This window comes from Triplophysa rosa, linkage group LG21 (assembly GCF_024868665.1).
Source record: "Triplophysa rosa linkage group LG21, Trosa_1v2, whole genome shotgun sequence".
NCBI lineage: Eukaryota > Metazoa > Chordata > Actinopteri > Cypriniformes > Nemacheilidae > Triplophysa > Triplophysa rosa.
The window spans coordinates 9295518-9316201 of record NC_079910.1 but is presented as its reverse complement, the minus strand read 5'-3'; the positions used below and the strand labels follow the sequence as shown (position 1 = coordinate 9316201).

General features: G+C 39.1%; 2 protein-coding genes across 2 annotated transcripts in view; one reads left to right on the top strand and one right to left on the bottom strand.

Annotated features, from left to right (window-relative positions):
* Nucleotides 1-271: 271 nt before the first annotated feature.
* On the top strand, nt 272-4295 carry olfml3a (olfactomedin-like 3a). The gene is made up of 3 exons (XM_057319173.1): nt 272-541; nt 1983-2265; nt 3503-4295. Exons 1-3 carry the CDS (start codon nt 434-436, stop codon nt 4291-4293), a joined length of 1182 nt encoding a protein of 393 aa, XP_057175156.1. The 5' UTR covers nt 272-433; the 3' UTR covers nt 4294-4295.
* A 60-nt stretch (nt 4296-4355) lies between these two features.
* Nucleotides 4356-20684, bottom strand: part of syt6a (synaptotagmin VIa) — a 46047-nt gene continuing 29718 nt past the window's right edge. The window contains exons 3-7 of the mRNA XM_057319172.1: nt 14610-15168; nt 9964-10084; nt 9034-9205; nt 7265-7415; nt 4356-6853 (exon numbers count right to left, since the gene is read on the bottom strand). Of these exons, the coding sequence (XP_057175155.1) occupies nt 6782-6853; nt 7265-7415; nt 9034-9205; nt 9964-10084; nt 14610-15168 (1075 nt within the window). The 3' untranslated portion in view covers nt 4356-6781. The remainder of the gene's footprint in view (nt 6854-7264; nt 7416-9033; nt 9206-9963; nt 10085-14609; nt 15169-20684) is intronic.

Below are 20684 nucleotides of genomic sequence, written 5' to 3'. Positions count from 1 at the left end.
TTATACTAAATGAAGGTAAGATGTTACATTTTACTACTTGAACAACTACCGTAGCATCTGTTGACTTCAAATCCAGCTTTTTTAACGGAATGGAAAGTTAAAGGGAAAACATTGTCAGACAGAATTGTAAATAATATGGTGTAATGTTACTTATGGTACAACAGTGACTTCATATTTAAGGTACAGTATTTCAGTCTCTTTCAAGGACAGACAGAGTCCACATGGCTCCTCCCTCAGTGTTAGTAAAAACATTCCAACCAGCGAATTTGAAACCCTGGAAGTCCCTGTTACTGGTCCCTTCTGCTTCTGAGAACACACGCTTATTACAGGACAAGAAATCTCCATATCCAGCTGCTGCACATCAGCCTCTCAGAGTTCTCAATGTACTTTTGATTTGTGGAGTACCTGAAAGTGTTTCTCATCCAGACCCACCATGAAAGCCACCGTATTCTTCATTTTCTTCACCATTTTGACTCAGGTCAGAGCCCAGTACTACCACAGCCTTATGAACTACCTGGAAAGTAGGATGCTTGCTATAGAGGTAAGAATCATTTGGTTTGTCTGGCCACATTCTGCTGTTTGGGTGTCTGCAATCATGTCAGTTTTCAGCCATTTTATGGGACTTTTCCCGCAACAGATTGTACACAGTTTCAGTTGACATTTTAATATTTGGTGATTTTCATTGGAGGAACACTTAAGATGCTTAAACATTTCTTAGACAAACAATGCTAACATGACAGTAAAGAGAAGTCATTACTTTTATTAAACAATTAGTTGTTGGAAGTATCTCAAAAGGTTTATTTTCTTTTAACTTAGAATTTACAGACACACAAAATGACTGAAGCTGAAGTTGACCCCCTTAGAGCAACATTTCTCACACATCGGCCACAACATCAGGGATCAAATCTGTGTTTCTGAAACTAAATATCCATCGATGCATGGCTTGTACGAACGATCTAAAAATGTGACTGTTTATCTAAAGCAGTGCTGACTGACATCATCTTTGAAGATACGATTCTATTACGAAGTCTTTTCTGTGTACTGCCTCAAGCAGATAAACATCCCTGTGATGTTTGTACACGATGACAGTATTGTTTAGCTCAGCAGTTGTGTTCTCAGTGAAGCTCAGAAATTGGAACATTGAGTTACCAAAATAATTATCATGATTAAGGAGACACCTCATAAAATTAATGACATTTATTCAGTAAGCCTCCATATTATACAAAGACAAGTTTGATGACATGAATAAACACAAGCTATTAAACGGAATCAGTCTTAATATGTGTCAGTTACTACCTAGTACTACTTCTTTTTTAAATGTTATGTACTGTAATACTATTATTATATTCCAAAATAACTGTAATTAATTTACATGAAATTAAAAAAGTTATTATTTTAATACATTACATGGCCCACTAAAATACCGATTATCCCTCCAAACAGTTACCTACTAGTAAAACCAGGACCGTTTTATGAGCTTTATGCCTTTTTTATAGATGGCAAGAAGCTTAAGAGTTCCCAGAAAGAGAGATGAATGAAAACATTGCTTAAGAAGCTGGTGAGAGACACAAAGAGATGGATGGGAAAAAACGTACAGCTTGCTTTTTGGTGGTTTTGACTGGGTGACTGTAAATGATCCTTTACATAGTGAAATAAAATGGAAAACACATTTTGATTCTCCATAAAAGAACCAGTGCATTTCAAAATTGGAAGATTCTTCACATTTGGACAAAATGATTTCTCATTCGTACTTAGATAATAATTTCCCTCTTATTTTCAAATAATAAATGGGCCATCAGAGGATAACAAACCCTTTCCAAATTACTCAACGTATGCTTCTGGACCATTGCTGCCAAACCCTTCAATAAGCACAGAAAACTATTTACCACTGCAATGACTTTAACATTGGAAATAATTATCTGGTAAAATCTAAATAAAGTCGTGCTGTGCATGTCTCATTAGTCAGTTTGTTATTCTTCCAGGAACGTATTGCACAGTGGCATGAACAAAACAGCCGCTACAACTCCGACCTGAAGGAATTCAGACAGCAAGCGGCAGACCTGTTGGAAAAGTTGGCCAAGGAGGACAATAAACTGCGTTTGGACATGGAGGGTGCGGTAGCACGGGTCGATCGAGTGGAAAGAGAGATGGACTACATTGAAACCAAGAATCCCCCCAGGCCTTGTGTTAAAGCTGCAGACAAAATGGTGGAACAGGATGTGGTTGTCAGAGAGAGGAAGAAGGAAGAGTTCTTTGAGATGTCGGGTGAGTGGGGCGAATAAGTTGGGGTGGAGGGAATAACACCAGCCCTATGCTGATAGGCAAAGAAAAGATATTATTCTATATATAATTTTCAATTATTAATTCATTTATAAATATATTTAATAATACATTGTTATTGTCTATTACAATATATTCAGTTATACAGGAATTGCTGCTGTTGATATGTTGAAAAATGTAATTGGTTCCAATATGTGGAAATATGTATTATTTAATATATAGCATTATATTTTCCAGTATAGACCCACATATTTTTATTTCGTAAGGGAGAAGGCGTTTGGAGTTTATGCTGGAAAATGACAATACTGGAAAAAGAAAATGGGAAAGGGGGTGCAAATTGTTGCAACTCAGGACAGTGATGATGAATGGAGAGTATGTGCTTTGATTTAAGATGTTGGTAGCCTATGTTCTTAAGAACTATTTTCCTATTTTAAATTGTGCTTGCTGGTATTGTGTGTGTAGCCTGAATGACAGCTTTTTTGTAGTACTGACAGAGTTATCATTGGGTTGTATAAAACAGTTTCTTTTTTATTTTTATCACATATCTATCCTCATTTTCCTTCCGAAATCTAGGATGTAAAAATAAGCTGTTTTTTGAAAATGGAAAATAAATAACACTGTACTTTTTAAATGATTAAATACTATATTGTTGACAATACATCTTTATAACTTTTTATTGTTTAGATATTTGCGAAACCCAGTCACAAACATACTAAAGGGGCACTAATAATAATGATTTATGGCAAAAAAGAAAATCATGAAATATGGAGATAAAAGGTTTCAGAAGGACAGCAACGATATGCTGGAACAAAAACAGATGTGTTAAATCTTGCTATGAATCCGACACAACTAATGTTGATCTGTTTTCATTAAATTACAGTGATGGTAACATTATAGAAGAAAAATCTGATAAAGTCTAATAAACACTACAATACAAGACCAGAACACACTATTTACCGTAAGAATGCAGGTTACATTATAGGCTTACATATATGACAACATATACAAAGAAACACACATCTTTGTGATGCTCATGTAACTATATGGTTCTTAAAAAACCCTAAAGATGTTTCAATATATTGTTTCTAACAAAAAACGAAGAGCATCTCACTGAAAACTGTTTTTATACCTTTTTTTGCATACGAGTTCTTTTATTTCTTAATTCCAGGATCAAGGTTTTAACCCACTTGGAATTAATAACAATGTCTGTTTTCATTGACAGTGTGCGTTAACATCATGTCCAGTATTCGAGCAATGAAGATTCTCAAGAGGCTCGGGAGTCCCAAAGGTGTATGGACCAAAGATGCCAGATCAGCAAAAGTCTACGTCTTCAACAGCACGTCTGACAACACGCTGTATGAGTTCAGCTCGGTTCGAGAGCTTTCGGCATCATCAGGCATATCTAACGGCAAACAGATCACCCTTCCTTCTGCCTGGAACGGGACTGGACACACAGTGTTCAATGGCTTCCTCTACTACATCAGCGAGAGCTCGGAGATCCAAGTTATTAAATATGATCTTAAGAACGGCTCAATTGCAGACAGCACAGTTTTTCCAACGGAGAACAACAGCCCTGTGTACGGCCTTAATCCAGAGACCCTGGTGGACCTGATAGCAGATGAGGATGGCCTTTGGGCCTTGTATCCTTCCGGGGATACCATTAACGTAGCTAAAATGGACTCAGACTCTCTAGATATAGAGCAGATGTGGGACACAGCTTGCCCGAGAAACAACGCCGAAGCGGCTTTTATTGTCTGCGGCACAGTCTACGTGGTTTATAACACTAAGCCACCGAGCCGCTCGCGCGTGCAGTGCGTCTTTGATGTGAACGATATGGTAAGCAGCGGCGAGGCCCCTCTTGTTTATTTCCCCAGACGGTACGGGGCTCATTCCAGCCTCAAATACAATCCGGAGGAGCGGCAGCTTTATGCGTGGGATGATGGGTACCAGATTATTTATAAATTAGCCCTGAAGAAGAAGCTATGGGCAACTATGCCACCTCCTGAGGAATAGAAAGTGTGCTTTTGTAGCTCTGAAAGGGCTTTAAAATTCAGGCTACAAAAGCCTTTACCTTTATTGGTACACAGATATATTGCTTCAGTTGCACATTTGATTAAAAAAGATGAGATAATATTGATCAGTGTAACACATTGTTTTCTCATGGGAGTTCACAAAAGCAACTCTATGCTTGAAATGACTGAACCAACTATTTATTTTGGCATTTTTTAAATACAAGAACCTCTTCAAACATTACAAGTTATTTTACAAGTACAAATGATCAATACAAAATTAGAAAGTTATTAGATTCACAAGAGAGCAGAAACAGGTTGTTAAAACACAGCACACAAGAGTTAGTGATGAAGTAAATAACCAGTTTGTATATTATCTAAACCTTAATTTACATTCACGTACGCAAACACACTCTATATTATCTGAGTATTACAACATATTCATATTGTAAAAACAGGTAAGACCAAAAAAGTTGTACTTTGTCACAACCATTTCCTCAACAAGTTCACCGGTATTTTCAAAGATTCTGTTAAAATATTAAATCTGTTTTACTGTATAGAAATGTTTCAAACTCAACCTTATGATATGGAGGACATTATCTTAAACTAGCCTGACGTGTCATATATCTTTAAAGATATTTTAACACCACTAGCTGGATATTAGTGAAAAGTCATTGTTCTAGAACCCACCATCTTTGAGCAGCCGGACTGCAGCCTCACAATATTTGACAATAGATGTCCTGCATAGAAGATTCACTCTTACAGGGCTCATCTCTCATGATTTAGTGACAGTTATGTGCATTTGAATTGTCTGTTTGTATGCAATTCTTTAGCTCACTTTTGTATATGAAACAATGTAAAGATGTCCAGGATTTTGAGGGGAAGCTCTCATTAAATGCCATTTGTGTGCATTAAGATGTCATATGTTTCAAACGTATTCAGTAGGTTTAAACTAAGAGTTCTATGTCCTTGAAGTTGATGATGAATAACTGTGTTAAACAAAAGAACCAGAATTCAGTGAATCAGATGAGCTCCAAACCACACTGTAAATAATTACAAATATTCTTCATTACAACGCAATGTAAATTTGTTAGTCGTTTACTAAATCTAAATAGTAGCAATAATGACTTTTTGCCTGCACCACTATGCATTATCCAGCCCTAAACAATATAAAAGTAATGCTTGAGCAAGATGACATCATTGTTTTTTTCCTGAAAATGATCAATTATTTAAGACATTTTCTTTATGCTGGATACAGACTGTACGTACTGCACTTTCATTTACACCTCTTTAATTATCCCTATACCATGAAATTGGTGCAAAACAAATTAAAGAGTTATTCTAGATAAATTTATGTTTAAATATCTTATACTTTTTTGATGTAACGTGAACCCTGCTCTTGTCATATAGTGCCGAAAATACATTTAAGCATTGCTTACACTAGACATTTTCCAGTGCAATGTGCCAAAATGTGGACCTTTTGACAGTCCAATTTAACTCACAATAAAATTACATGTCAAAATGTGTCAACTCGATAAGCTGTCAACATAAGATGGAAATGGAACGGCAGGAGGCTTTAAAGAAGAATAGAATCTATTGAATGCAATGCTACTCAGATTCCCTTTCTTCACCTCTTATGATATTTATGGCTGTTTTACTTTTAACTCCTCCATGAAATGCCCAGTTTTGCACTCGTGGTTTCACACATGAACATTTATGTAATCAAATATATTTACTGTATTTGGCTACATGTGTGCAGCTACAGTATGAACGTCTTTACATGTAAACCGTCTTTGTTTTGCTAAGTATGAATAGGAAAAGATTGTTGTGCTCTGAGGAAAATCTCTTTTTACACATTTAACATTATACAACATCTATAAAGTTCAATTTTTTAATATTCTTCAGGATATTTGTACCTTCACACACATTTTTATTCATACAATGAAGGATAAAAAGGTTCAAATAGCACATAACAAATCCTTTACTTTCTTTCGCATCACTTTCTTCGTCAAGCCCTTCGTTCCTCAAGATGGTTAGTCCTCCTTTCAAAATCTAAGACCTGCAGCGTTGTGCGGAAACTTCTACAGCACGCAGACAGATTACAGAACACCACAGTCACATTTCAAACGCTTCAGTCTGAAGGAAAATTCAAATGGGAAGAAACACTTCTGCTGACTATACCGAGCTATTCTAGGAACACAAAGTTTGCTTTGTAGAGTATTCTAGGTATAGAAGATTGCGCAACACCCCCAACAGCTGACTGAAGATCATGTGGACTGGAACATTTTGAACATGAGGAACATCGGGCAAAGACAGCAGGGACTGATCTTAGATCAGTGTTCGGGAAGCATCTATAGCAACCCAAAGGGAAACGTGGATAGCAGAGTTTTCTTTCTCTCTCTCCCTCTCTTTTCCTTGTACAGACACATAGACATCGGCGAGAGAGCGAAGATGGGTTTACATAGCCCGTGGGTTTTTACATCTGGCTCTGATCAAGGGCTGGCAGGAGGTTTGGGGGAGGGGCAAGACCCCTGACTGTCAAAACTGGCCGTTCTGGTTTTCCACTGTAAGATAGGACACATGAACACAGAACGTCGTATAGAAACATTTCCCATAATCATTTCCAGCGCAAGAGGCACGCTACAAAAAATCAGCCCAGAGGAGTTCAGAATCGTTTGTTTTTTATTATTAACCCTTATTAACTCTTTTATTATTAACAGGTCAGGTCAGAATGCTCATAATATTCTCAGAATGCTCTGACACATTCTTGCATTATTCATGATACACAGAACTGAGGAAGTGACTAGAAGGATGTTTACAAAGCGAGATTGGCGACTGGTCAGAAATAGATGCAATGCAATTTGCATTTGAAAAAAGTCCGATTCAGAACGTTATTATATATGCCCCTATTTCTGCTCAATATTTGCACTGTTCATATTCACATTTGTGTTAGCATTTCCTGCAAGGTAACTTACCTCTTTTTCAGATTTCTTGGACTCCAGCAGGGGGTGCCAGTGTGCAATGGGTTTACGAGGGTATGCCAGCATCTCGTTCCAGTGGTCCCTACCCAACCCTTCAGCACCACACCCCAAACGGCACACACCAATAATCTCATTATGGCCCACCCTGAACAACAAAAATAGAAAGAACAAAATTACCAATTCACAATGACAATCTTAAGTAATCTCACAATTTATGAAATGAATATGCTTTTGGCATAGCATTCACGCGGTTTATGATAATGTTGTTTTCCATTTCATTGTAGTTTAAAGGGATAGTTCATCCAAAAATGTAATTTACTCACGCTTATTTAATTTCATACTTGTATAAATTACTTTGATTCGATGAACAGTATTTGGAAGAAAGTTAGTTATTTTCAGTTCCGGAACATCATTGACTACTAGGGGTGTAACGATACTTCGTATTACGATATTTTGCGATGCAAAAAACGTTTTTATATGCCAATGTTAATTTATCCGCTAACGTGAGCTGCTGCATAACGTGATATGCAATATAATATTATCCTAAATTCTACAAAATATCTCATTATGTGTTCAGCAGAACAAAAAAATGCAATATTTTTCACTATGTTAGTGGATGATCTCCAAGAACTGAAAATTGCTAACATTCTTCCAAATATCTTTCTCTGTGTTCATTGGAACAAAGACATTTATACAGGTTTGAAACATCCTGAGGGTGAGTAAATGATGACGGATTTTTGGATGAAATATCCCTTTAATTAATATGTCGAGTATTTATATATTTTTGGCTTTTATATTTTACATTTTTGTTGCATTTAAGGTATTTTGTTGTTCTTTTGTCATGTTGATTATTTACATATTTATTTTACTAAATTAATATTTTAATATTTTACTAAATAAATAAAAATAGTTTTATTTATTTTTTATTTATTTTCAATTAATAATTATAGTGCCTCAACTTATTTAAGTCTATTTCTGAGGTCAGTCAAATATTTAAATCAATGCTTTATTTGATTTAAGTTAATAGAAATCTTTTAAAAGTTTTAGTAAACTATAATAACCTTGGTTCATACACAGTATTTCTTTCGTTAATGGGCTTTGATGAAGGACTACATGGCCGAATCATTTCTTTTCAGTGTGTTGATGCTTCATATTGTGTGACATTCCTGATGTGTGCATACATATATTTGCATGTTTATAATTCAGAGAGACGAAATAGCTAAAGCGCCATAGGGAAAACATCAAGATACATTTATGTCTCTGACACTGAACTTTAGATGAGTCCTTTGTATGAACCCACAAAAGAGAATTGTGAAACACCAGCTCCTGGCATGTCATCCAAAGCTGTGTTTGTTCTCCATACCACAAACTGATTCACTGCTTGGGACTGCTGAGTATAATACACGCACATTGCCCTTCTCCCAGTGACCCACCTGTAGAGAGGTGAGGAGTGAATGTTCTGACACCTGACCTTTTCCTCTAGCTATTTAAAAGCACACTTCACCTTAAAGTTAACATTTATACTCATCCTCGGTCACCAAACCCATATTATTTTCTTTCTTTAGAGGAACACTAAAGGATGTGTTCTTTTTAATACGATGCATTTTATACTGTGGCGCATGTCTTTGATTTATGGAAAACTGCACAAATTATGTTGAATGCATTGAGGTTGATGCACAAATACATTATGATATGTGATCTCTTGCATGCTGTGTTATATTTTACAAAACGATACATAAAGCAAAGGAAGTTGTATAACATACAGATCATAGTCCATGACGGAAATGTGTAAGCTGACTTGGTCCATACTCTCAGGAGGGATGTCAAAGATAATGGCCTCATTATATGTGGGGTTCAGGGTGTTTTTCTTTGTGGTAGTCTTCTTCTTTTTCAGACGCCTCCCATCACAAATGAGGGACACTTTCACATAGGGATCTGTTTAGACAAAACACTGGTATCAGTTCAGGTATATAAATTATTTCTAATTTGCAGACTAAATGTTTTTCAATATTTTTCATTCTTATTTTAGTCTTCACAAATATTAAATATAAATTGAGTAATCCTCTAACAATAGCTTCAAAATGTATTAAATTAATGCTGGATATCTTCATTGATCCAGTGTGAATAGAAGGCGGGTGAGATTCAGTGTTTTAATAAAATGACTTGAGAGTCGATCCAGGGCTACATACTGATTTCCATCCTTTCCCATCATTGCACAATTTGTCTGATCTATTATGCCTGTACATTACTAAGCCATAAACCACTTCCAGTTCGGGTGGAACAAATCAGATGAGAAGTACTTGTTCTGACACCAAATTTGCTTGAGGCAATTCTTAATAGATATTAACCAGCGCATGCGAATTCAATTTCACCGCAAATGAAAAACGTTTACAGACCGGACAAAAGTAAAAATGTCTGGTGTATGAAATATTATTAAGGAGAAACCATGACAGTATTTTGTTATTGGAGCTTAAAATTGTCTCTTGCATCACATCACAAGTCTTTCTTGCCTAAAACTTTCAGCGATGCTGTTCACGTTAAATCACGTTATTAACTACCTTTTTTGCAGAAGCATCTTTTCATTCCCTGTGAGTGAACTATAAATTTCACCGGAGACCATTGCCCCAATATTTCCACGCTCAGGGCTATATTCAGATGCTTTAGGAAAGTAAAATGAGTGACGGAAAATCTACCTGAGTATCCTGTAATGTCCATTGCCTTGAGGTTCCTGCACTTGATGACCGTGAGTGTTAGTCTGCCTGCCGTGGGCAGATAGCAGAGCGAGAACATGATCTCTCCAAGATCTACACTTTCCTGTAAGATACACGCATGCACACACACACACACACACACACACACACACACACACACACACACACACACACACACACACACACACACACACACACACACACACACNACACACACACACACACACACACACACACACACACACACACACACACACACACACACACACACACACACACACACACACACACACACACACATTATGTTGTGACTAAAGAAATCTAAAACAAAACTATGTTAGATTTTAGTGTCTTCAAGGTAGCTACAGTACCATTTGCCATGAATTTGCGAACCTGGCATTTTCAAGTCTCACCCTGAGATGCTTTTGAAACAATATAAGTAGTTCCCATCAATGCTGGGCTTTTAGTGGCTGCATTGTCCACATTTTCAAGTCCAAATCATCCATTTTACAAACTTGTTTAGTAAATAAAATGTTGGTTTTCTAATTAAATAAGTGGTTATGTATTTTTGTGCACATCAATATTTTCAAATATATACAGTAAGCAAATGGCTTTAGATCAAAAGATTTTCTAAGACAAAATACATTTCAGTCAAGCAATCCTAAACTTTCGAGGGGTAGTAGTTAAATTCATATTTAAAATGTATAAGTCTAACCTGGAAAATGTAGCAAAAACAAAGAAATGTTGTGAAAAGATAAGCGAGACATTTAAGATTCTATACAAATTCTAGATTATCATTAGCATATTGCCCTCTGGCTCCCATTGAAGCTAAGCAGAGTTGAGCTCTGGATTCAGATTTCTACTGATGCCTGTGGTCTGTGACCTAACGTCCCAACAGTGAAATGCCTGTTGTCATTAAAACAAACAGAGGATATACCAATGGACATTCTGAAACTCATCTTAACTTATTCAGACTTTTGAGGCATTTAATATACTTTTAAGGCCAAGAAAAAATCCTTGCATTTTCACTAACAAGACCCTGACTGCATAAATGATAGAACTGTTTTTCAAACAAGTCAAGCATGAATCACAGACCTTGAATGCATGATTCATACCAACTCACACTGGCTTCCTTCACTGCAACATAAGTGTCAATAGAATATTAGTAATCTTTTATCTTTGTGTCTGCACAATGGATGAAAAAATATATCTTACGTCAATAGGGTGTCTGTCAGTTTGCTGTCATTTCACAGATATGCTAAAGCCTAGTTAGTATTGAGAACAGTTATTCATTATTTGAGGATGTGGGTTGGCATTTGTACTGTGAAGGCTGGGCTTAATAAGCCTATGACTCAATATGGAGGTCTCAGGGAGTGCTGTTCGGACATAAATAGCAACGGTGACCAATTAGCTGTTAGGATTCTCTAAGTCGTGCTCTTCCCCTGGACAGCACTACAGCAACCCGTTAATTAAACGTCAGCTCTGCTAAACATTTCAGCCTTTCCGTCAGGGTTAAGATGTTGCACGGGGTCCATCATTTTCTCACAGCTAATCCAAGTCTGTAAATTTTAAAGCTGAAAGCCGTAACTTTTGCCTCTATATCGCCATCTTTTTTTAATACATAAAATTGCAGGTTACTTTATGCACTTACCGCCTTCATTTTAAACCCAGCACGCTATCCAAACCTAAACGACTTTAATGTTTACTTTAAAAAGACCTAAAACTGAAAGCTGCAGCACACAGCAGCAACATTATCAAAAGATGAAAGTAATTCATTAGCGTCCAAACTTTGCCCTCTTTCAGGAAAAGTTTTTATGGTGCTGGAGTTCATCATCAACAGTATTAGTTGTGGTGTAAATACAAATCCCAAGCTCAGTAAGCCTCCGTCTGATGGACATATCCCTCAACTCCACTACTTGTGGCTTAATGTCTCTCTAAGGTGATTATTTGCAGGTTGCGCTTCAGTATTACACAGCCAAGAGTCTTTGAAGTGGATTGATGGATGGGCACAATACCAGACTTGGCAGTAAAACGGCTGTAAACATGTCACACAAAAGTATTTGTAAAAACTTCAGGAGTGAACTTTATGGTGGCTCAACTACTGTGTTATTGAACACACAAGATTATGACAGCAAGCACATTTTGTCTCGTATTTTCGCAAGCACAGTCTTCAACGAGTTAAATAAGGTTTTAAATGAATGCAAAGAATAGTGAAAATAGGAAGCATATTAGACCCGCTTTGAGCGGCAGCTCTTAAAGCGGTCACGTTCTTAAACACGCTGCTGTGACTCCTGTCACTAATGTTAACCAAAGAACAAAAGAAATGAAATCAATATGATTTTGTTGTTTTAATGAGGATTCTTATTTATTTCATGTATTAAGCAGTAAAGACTGTAAAGTGTTTGAGAACTTTATTCATTTTCTGTATATTTCCTACCTGTTAGATAGGCACACTTATTATAATGGGTTCGATTAGTAGAAAAAAATAATATATTTAAAAAAAGACATCAGTTGCAAAGCCAACAATCTTAGAATGTCGGCTTTCATTCATAAAATGATGTTGTTAAATAAATGTGTTGTTTCTACATTCATTTGGAGATAAAATGTGAAATTATTAGAATGTAAAAGTATATTTAAAAACATAAATGCTGTGTTGGATTAATTAGTTATTTTTTAAAATTGATTGACAGCACTAAAATAAACATGTTAAACAAAATAAATAGTGTATGTTTAATTTCACTATACGTGTGCGATTAATCACACGAAAAGGGTGCGATTAATCACAATAAAAAATTTGAATCTATTGACAGCCCTAAAAATAATAATTGGTTATAAAATTACAGTGAGGCAATTAGGATTTCTTGTCAACTTGGGACCATGGGATTAGATATAAAAAAATTTGCTTGTTAAAGGAACAGTTCACGCAAAAATGTTTTTATTTACCCACCCTCAAATTGTTCCAGATCTTTCTAAATTTCTTTGTTCTGCTGAACACAAAAGAAGATATTTTGAAGAATGTAGGAAAGCAAACAATTCTGGGGCACTTTTGACTACCATTGTCATTTTTTTACTATGGTCGTCAATGGTGGCCAAGAACTGTTTGGTTACAAGCATTCTTCCAAATATCTTTCTCTATGTTCATCAGAACAAAGGAATTTATACAGATTTGGAACAACTCGAAGGTGAGTAAATGATGACAGAATATTATTTTTGGGCGAACTGTCCCTTTAATTGTTACGCACCACTGCTTCCGGGTCCATAGGCAAACAACAGATAAATCTAATATGCACTCATGGTGTGCTGTAAAATTATTGAAAAACCACAACCCTAACCTTCATCTCCATAATCAAATTGAAATGAGTGGAGGCTTGGACGCAGAAAGGGTACTCCATACGTCACGACTTAAACAGAATGTCCAATGTGAAAGCATTTTTTTATTCTCTGAAAAGCCCATATTGACCAAATTTGTCTGATTTAGTGACTAAATGAGTTCAAATGTGCTTTTATGTCTGACAGTGTTTTCTGTAACATGTTTGGTGGCTGCTGGCATCAATCTAACACGATCAGTTCTGAGAAGTCGCAGCTTAAGTTTCAGATTGAAATTGCCTGCCAAGTGCAATAAAAGTTCAAATGTGCAGCCGGCTTCCAGCCCTAAGAGCAGTAAGCACAGGTTTATTGAATTGGTCCTTTGAAAATAGCTTTAGACCCAGCAAAAAACGCCATTGTCGGCTAACCTCAGATGACCTCAAGACCTATTTTGGAGGTAAAGCACAGCGTTCAATATTGCGGCCTTGAAGCATCCTTTGATTGGCACCAGCGCTTATTAGTGCCCATTACGGAAGAAAGCAATCACTCTTCCACCATAATACAACCTGTGTCAGTCAAGCTCATGTGTGAATTATCAACTCATCTCTGCGTTAATGAGGCTAAATCCCAGAGCGCTCATTCATTTGGCTTCCTTACTGTTTGGCAGGTGTATAACATTATATTGTGACTGCACTTAAACAGACTGATAACTCAACAAGCAATTCATGTAGCTCAGCAAGCACTGATAAAGCTAATGGCATTGTTGTTTAGAATAAAGTTCAATGGATTTTCTTATCAGCACCAAACACAAAGTATCTGACCAGTGCAATATCAAGAGCACCTACTGGGGTTTCATTAAAATCTCTGTTTTCTTACCAGGCAAGCTTAAATTATGTGTCGGGAACGCACAATGTTTATCACCCTTAAAGTTTGTTTTAAAATAAAAATGTTGTCATCATTTATTCACCCTCATGTTGTTTAACACCTGTATATGACTCTTTACTCTGTGGAACACATAAGAAGATCTTTTGAGAAATGTCCCAGTGGTTCTGTGTCCATACAATGGAAGTCAATGGGGACCAATGTTGTTTGGGTACCAACATTCTTCAAAATATCTCATTTTGTGTTCTGCAGAAGAAAAAGATCATACAGGTTTGGAATGACATTGGGGTGAATAAATGATAGGATTTTCATTTTTTGCATGATCTCTTTAAAGCAAGAAGGGGGTGATTTTATACATTTTCCATATAAGAATCCACAGACAGTATGAAGTGTACTATCACAACACATTAAACAAAGAGAAAACACCAGGGTATTCTTACAGAGGTAGCATACTGAATGTCTTTCCAGATGGAGGTCTCCCTCGAGAGATCAGACACTTCAAACAGATTGTCCAGTATGACCTCCCCGATCATATCGTGCCGTGAGAATCGGTCAAAGTCAAAAACGCTCAGATGGAGCTTCCTGGCAGGCAGCTCGTCGTAGGGCACAGGAAACTGGAAGGACTCGTCGAACGTGGGGTTGAGCGTTTTACGATGGACTCGCGTCTGGAATTTCTGCTTCCTGTCAGGCAGCAGGTAGATCTTCACGTAGGGGTCGGAGCTGCCACAAAGATCCTTGACTGGTAGATCGAAGGCCTTGAGTATGTTAACAAGCAACATCTCGTTCTCGTAGTCGTACCGGAGAGAAAAATTGATCTTGCCGCAGTTTTTGCCACTTTCACCGTTGCTGGTGTCTTCCTTTTTGGTGCCCATCTGCTTGTAGAGTTCGGGATTGATGCGGCCGATGCTGGTCGGCTGCTCGTCCACATAGTAGTCGTCGCCCAGGTCCAGACTGCTTACCTGCATCTGACGGGGGAGGTGACGTTTAAAGGAACTGTGCCTGGAGTAAATCAGGTAGAACGGAGAAAAAAAGAGACAGAGAGTTTGGAGAAAGTTGGATTAGAGCACAGAGCATGGTATGAGGTCTAAATTTATAGGTTCAGAGGACATTGAGTGGATATTTAGTATATATTTTTTGATATTTCAGTATTTCTTAATTTATTTTAAAACATGTTAGCTGTCTTTTTTAATTAATAAAAAAAAAATGTTTGAAATGCCACTTTAAAAAAATCTGCCTTTTAGGAAACTCATGTACACTTATAAGTTCATAGGTTTGCAGGCTGTTAAAATGTGTGCTTATGAGGAAAAAGGAAGGAACTTCCCAAAGTTTGCAAGATTCAGGGCCTCATGTCTCAATCGGGGTATATACAGAAAACATGGAGCTAAATTTATACTTTTTTAGACCTTTTTTAAGACTCTTTCCACAGTTTTTAAGACCTCATCACCACTTCATGTTTTAATCGTACATTGGCGACACTTTAACTTACATTTACTATATACTGACTGTAAGATAGCACAACTAAACAGTCTTAGTTTGTGATAACTCCTTATTAATGCAACATAATTCAGAAGGGTGGGAACGAAGCCCCAGAGAATTGAGTGACTAACCCAATGCAAGGTTTATTAGAAAGTTAAACGAGGCTACGCTAATCGCTTCCGACACAGAGCAGTACACTTCACGGTTATTACCAGAGACAGCCCTCAGCCATGGTTCCAACTCCTTATCCTCCAACCATTTGTACAAAAACTTGCATTTCCCCATTAGTCTACGATGTTGTTTAACAACCGGGTGTTAATGGACCTCCCACTATTCGCCTACGCAATGATTAAATTCAGGCAAACTTTCACATATGACCACTTTGGACAAATATGACAAGATGATACAAAATGTAATACCTTGGAAAATGGCATTTAAGACTTTTTAATACTTTTTAAGGGCCTTAATTTTCTCTTAACTTTTAATACTTTTTAAGACCCCGCGGACAACCTGCTCAATAAAAGAGGTGTAGGCTCATGTTCTTTATTTTTTCCACTATAATTGAAATGACTGTTTATGCACAATAAACCAGAATAAGGTATGTGTCAGACTTAATAGACTTTAAAAAATGTAAACCTCTTAATGGTCATCATTAGTGACAAAAATCACAAGAACCTTTAAAGGTATTGTTCACCCAATTTACTTACCCTTTACTAATTTTAAACTTGTATGACTTTCTTTGTTCTGCAGAACACAAATCAAGATATTTCGAAGAATGTTGGTACCAGTGTTGGGTAAGTTACTCTGAAAAAGTAATTAATTACTAGTTACTAATTACATATTCGATAATGTAATTAGATTACTGTACAAGTTACTCTCTTCAAAAAGTATTTAATTACTAATTACTTTCTATATCCTACATCAACCTTGATGAGTTAAGTGATTCAAGGATAGACATGAAACGGCTCTTTTAATTCATTCAAATAAATAATATAAAACTACATGAAGTATTCTTATTAATTACAAATGTGAGAATTATACATTAAAGCACAGATTTTAAAGTTAGACTTTGAATTTTGATGTCAATTCCTCTTCTGCACACACATATTACACAAAGTATTTAGTTTAATTACATAAGATGTAACTGTAATTAAATTACAGAAAAAATAAAGAGTAATCCCTTACTTTACTTTTTAAAGGGAAAAGTAATTAAATTACAGTAACTAATTACTTAGTAACTAGTTACACCCAACACTGGTTGGTACCCAAACAACAGTGGTACCCATTCACTTGCATTGGTTTTGTGTCTGTACAATAGAAGTGAATGGGTCCCGGCGTTGTTTGGTTACCAACATTCTTCAAATGATCTTCTTTTGTGTTCTGCAGAAAAATGAAAGTTATACAGGTTTAAAATGACAAGAGGGTGAGTAAATGATGACAGAATTATCATTTTTTGGCGAACTATCCTTTTAAATCAAAAGAAGAAAGAAATACAGTACCTTTGGGGATTTTTTATAAAAAAAACATTTGGAGCTCAAGCACCAGGAAGTCCACCTCCACTGCCATCCATAAAGAAACATAAATGCTTGTCTGATTATAGTCTTATGTAACAGTCACCCTCAAAGGTAGCCTTAGTACTACAGTGTATAGTGTTGCAATTAATTCAACCACATTTTACTTAATATTAATAAAACATCTTGGTTACGTATGTAACCTCAGTTCCCTGATGGAGGGAACGAGACATTGGGTCGTACCAACAGAATGGGGTTTGATCTTGAGAACCTATCATCTCTGATTGCACTTTTAAAAGGCCAATGAAGTTGGCGAATGGCATGGCATGCCAGTCTCCGCCCCGTACATACGGGTATAAAAGGAAGATGGCGTGCCCATTCATTCACCTTTGGGCTGAGGAACCTGAGAGGTATTCCCAGTCGCTGCAGCGGACGGCGAAGTGTTGTGGCAAGAAAGACACAACGTCTCATTCCCTCCATCAGGGAACTGAGGTTACATACTGTACGTAACCAAGACGTTCCCTTTCTGTCGGTCTCTCGACATTGTGTCGAACCGACAGAATGGGGTTCCTATACGAAACGCCACTGCGCTGCGCTGCGTCACAAGTTCTAGCGGAGCGACACTGACCGGCCTGGGCGAGTCACAAGTGAACGCAACCACAAATCGTAACCTTCCAGTGGTGTAGTAAGACATCAATACGTGAATCACGACGAGAGGCTCTTACTAACGGCCGTACAGGCGGTGGCCTTTGCCACCCGACACCGTAAGGAACACTGGGAAGCGCTACCCCCTCGCCTGAGGGGAGAACGCTATGGAGACCACATCTGCTGTAGGGAGAATAAATGTGGAATACCTACATGGTCTCACCAGTGGGGAGATCTCATGGCAGTAGTAGTGCGGGGTCCCAACAGGGGTGCACAGAAGCAGTGGAGTCCACCGAGGGGAGGTCACAGGTTCACCGACAGTGGAACCAAGAGTGAGGAAACGTCAGACAGGACTACCCAAGGAGGGGAGTCACTACGTGTGGAGCACTAGCTCAAGTATAAGGGTTCGCCTCGTGAGGGAAACTGACCTATACTGGGCCTGGAATACGAGCTGCTCCGCCCGGCTCGTAAGCTCGAAGTGCTTAGTGATGAATGGAATGCTTATGCTTCATCCAGTGGAGGAAGTAGGGAAGTTGGAAAAGCGCACTGACTCACCTGATGAAGGGGGGAAGGCGCTTCGCAGGCGTACGCCCAGCCGGCCGTCGGTCTTACCTGGTGTGTAAGATGCGGGCAGACACCGGCTCTACACGAAGGTTGTAGAACCTCGCGAAAGTATTGGGCCCAACCCGCAGCTCTGCAGATGTCTGCCAGAGAGGCGCCCTGAGCCAATGCCCATGAGGAGGCTACACCCTGGGTGGAGGAAGCCCTCACTGCCAAGGGGATGGCGTCCACGATCCAGTGCGCCAATCTCTGTTTGGAGACAGCTCTCCCATTCTGCTGTCCTCCAAAACAGACAAAGAGCTGCTCAGAGCTTCTGAAGCTCTGCGTGCGGTCCGAGTAGAGGCGCAGGGCGCGTACTGGACACAACATGGAAGGTTGCGCCTCCCCGGAGGGGAGCGCCTGCAAGTTCACCACCTGGTCCCTGAAGGGAGTGGTGGGAACTTTGGGCATGTAGCCAGGCCGGAGTCTCAGCAGCGCGTGGGAGTTGCCCGGCCCGAACTCAAGGCACTCGTTGGACACAGAGAGTGCATGCAGATCCCCTACCCTCTTGATGGAAGCGAGCGCCACTAGGAGAACCGTCTTCATCGTGAGGTGAGGTAAAGCGGCTTCTCCTAGGGGTTCAAACGGTGGCCATTCCTAGGCCCACAAGGACCACATCAAGGTCCCAAGAGGGTACAGAGCGCGGTCAGGGAGGATTCATCGTCGAGTTGAGGCTGCTGCATGCTGGAACACCCAGGGAGAAAGGAAGCTCTTTTAGAGACAGAGTGGGCACCAGGCCATATCCAGGTACCAAGAATCCAGCCGTGAGCGCTTCAGGAAAGGCAGTGCAGTGCACCGAGGCTCGGGCAAGCATGGCTGACATCTCCGCGTCAGACTCGTCCTGGGCTCGACCGACCGAAGCCGGGAGCTCCAGGGAGACATCAGCGTCTGAAGCCAGAAAGTCGCCATCCGATGCTGTGACAGAAATCTCATCCTCTGCACACTGATGCGTGGATCCGCTATGAGACGGTCAACTGCCGCCCATCGGAGACAGGTTAGGTGACGTAACAGCGCCTGGACGGTCCGCGGCATTGCGACGGGTTAACGTCCATGGGAACCCCCATATCACCATCGCTGCTGCAGACGGCTTGGAAGCCGCCGCGGAACGGAAAGCAGACGATGTTGACTGTGTCCAAAAAGAACACAGCCAACCGTGACCGCAAAACCTTGATAGACATGTCTCGCAGTGCGGACATGCCGTATCCACGAATGATACTTCAGCATGCTGGTGACCCAAACATGTGATGCAGGTATCGTGCCTGTCAGACTCGAGGACGAGGCGGTCACATCCAAGATTACAGCGGCGAGACATGCCTGGCGACAAGTGCAGAAAGCCGTGAGAAATTTGCTCTTTTAGGAAATTTGCTCTAATAGACACCTTCGGCTCGCCATCGAAACGCCCAGGGGAAATCGTACACACCAGGACGAATCCACTGCTCTACATCGTAGAATCCAGTACATAATCAGGAGATAATGCGCTCAGCATTTCAGCTTAGCTGCAGGTTCTGAAGAACAAAAAGTGACTGAATGGGCACATCATCTTCCTTTTATACCCGTATGTACGGGGTGGAGACTGGCATGCCATGCCATTCGCAAACTTCATTGGCCTTTTAAAAGTACAATCAGAGATGATAGGTTCTCAAGATCAAACCCCATTCTGTCAGTTCGACACAACGTCGTGAGACCGACAGAAAGGGAACCACGCTTTCACCTTTTCCAGCTGAGCTGTTAATAACCTGAAATCTGTGAAAAGGGCTTCAAGAGCAGCAAAATACTGAAACTAAATTAGACAGTACTCCTTAATAGACAAACATGACATGACAAATACTTAATTTCAAGCGTACAAGTACTGTGCCATAATTAAGTGCCCTGGAAATATCTCCAATTAATCAAGTATGCACGAGCGACACTTCAGTTCAATCCAGGGTGTCATGGCTCTGCCTCACTTAGTCATGTTTTTCTTGGTCCTGTGGCAGAGTCATGACAAAGCCTTTTTGTTATGTGTGGAGAGAAACATATTATTGTCCTTTTGACAATAATATGCGTTCTCTCCAGTGTCTCGTCATTGGCCCCACCCCTCTCATTTCCTGTATTGTTTCCCGGCCGTGTCTGATTACCCTCACCTGCCCTGTGTCGTTATCCTTTGTTTGTCTTCCCCTTAAATAGTCCTCTTGTTTCATTGTCTTGTTGCTCGTGTATTACGTTGTGTATGCATGTGCTGCGTTTGATGTCCTCTACCTTGGATTACCTTGCCTGTTTGTGAGACGTCGTGTCGTGTTAGTT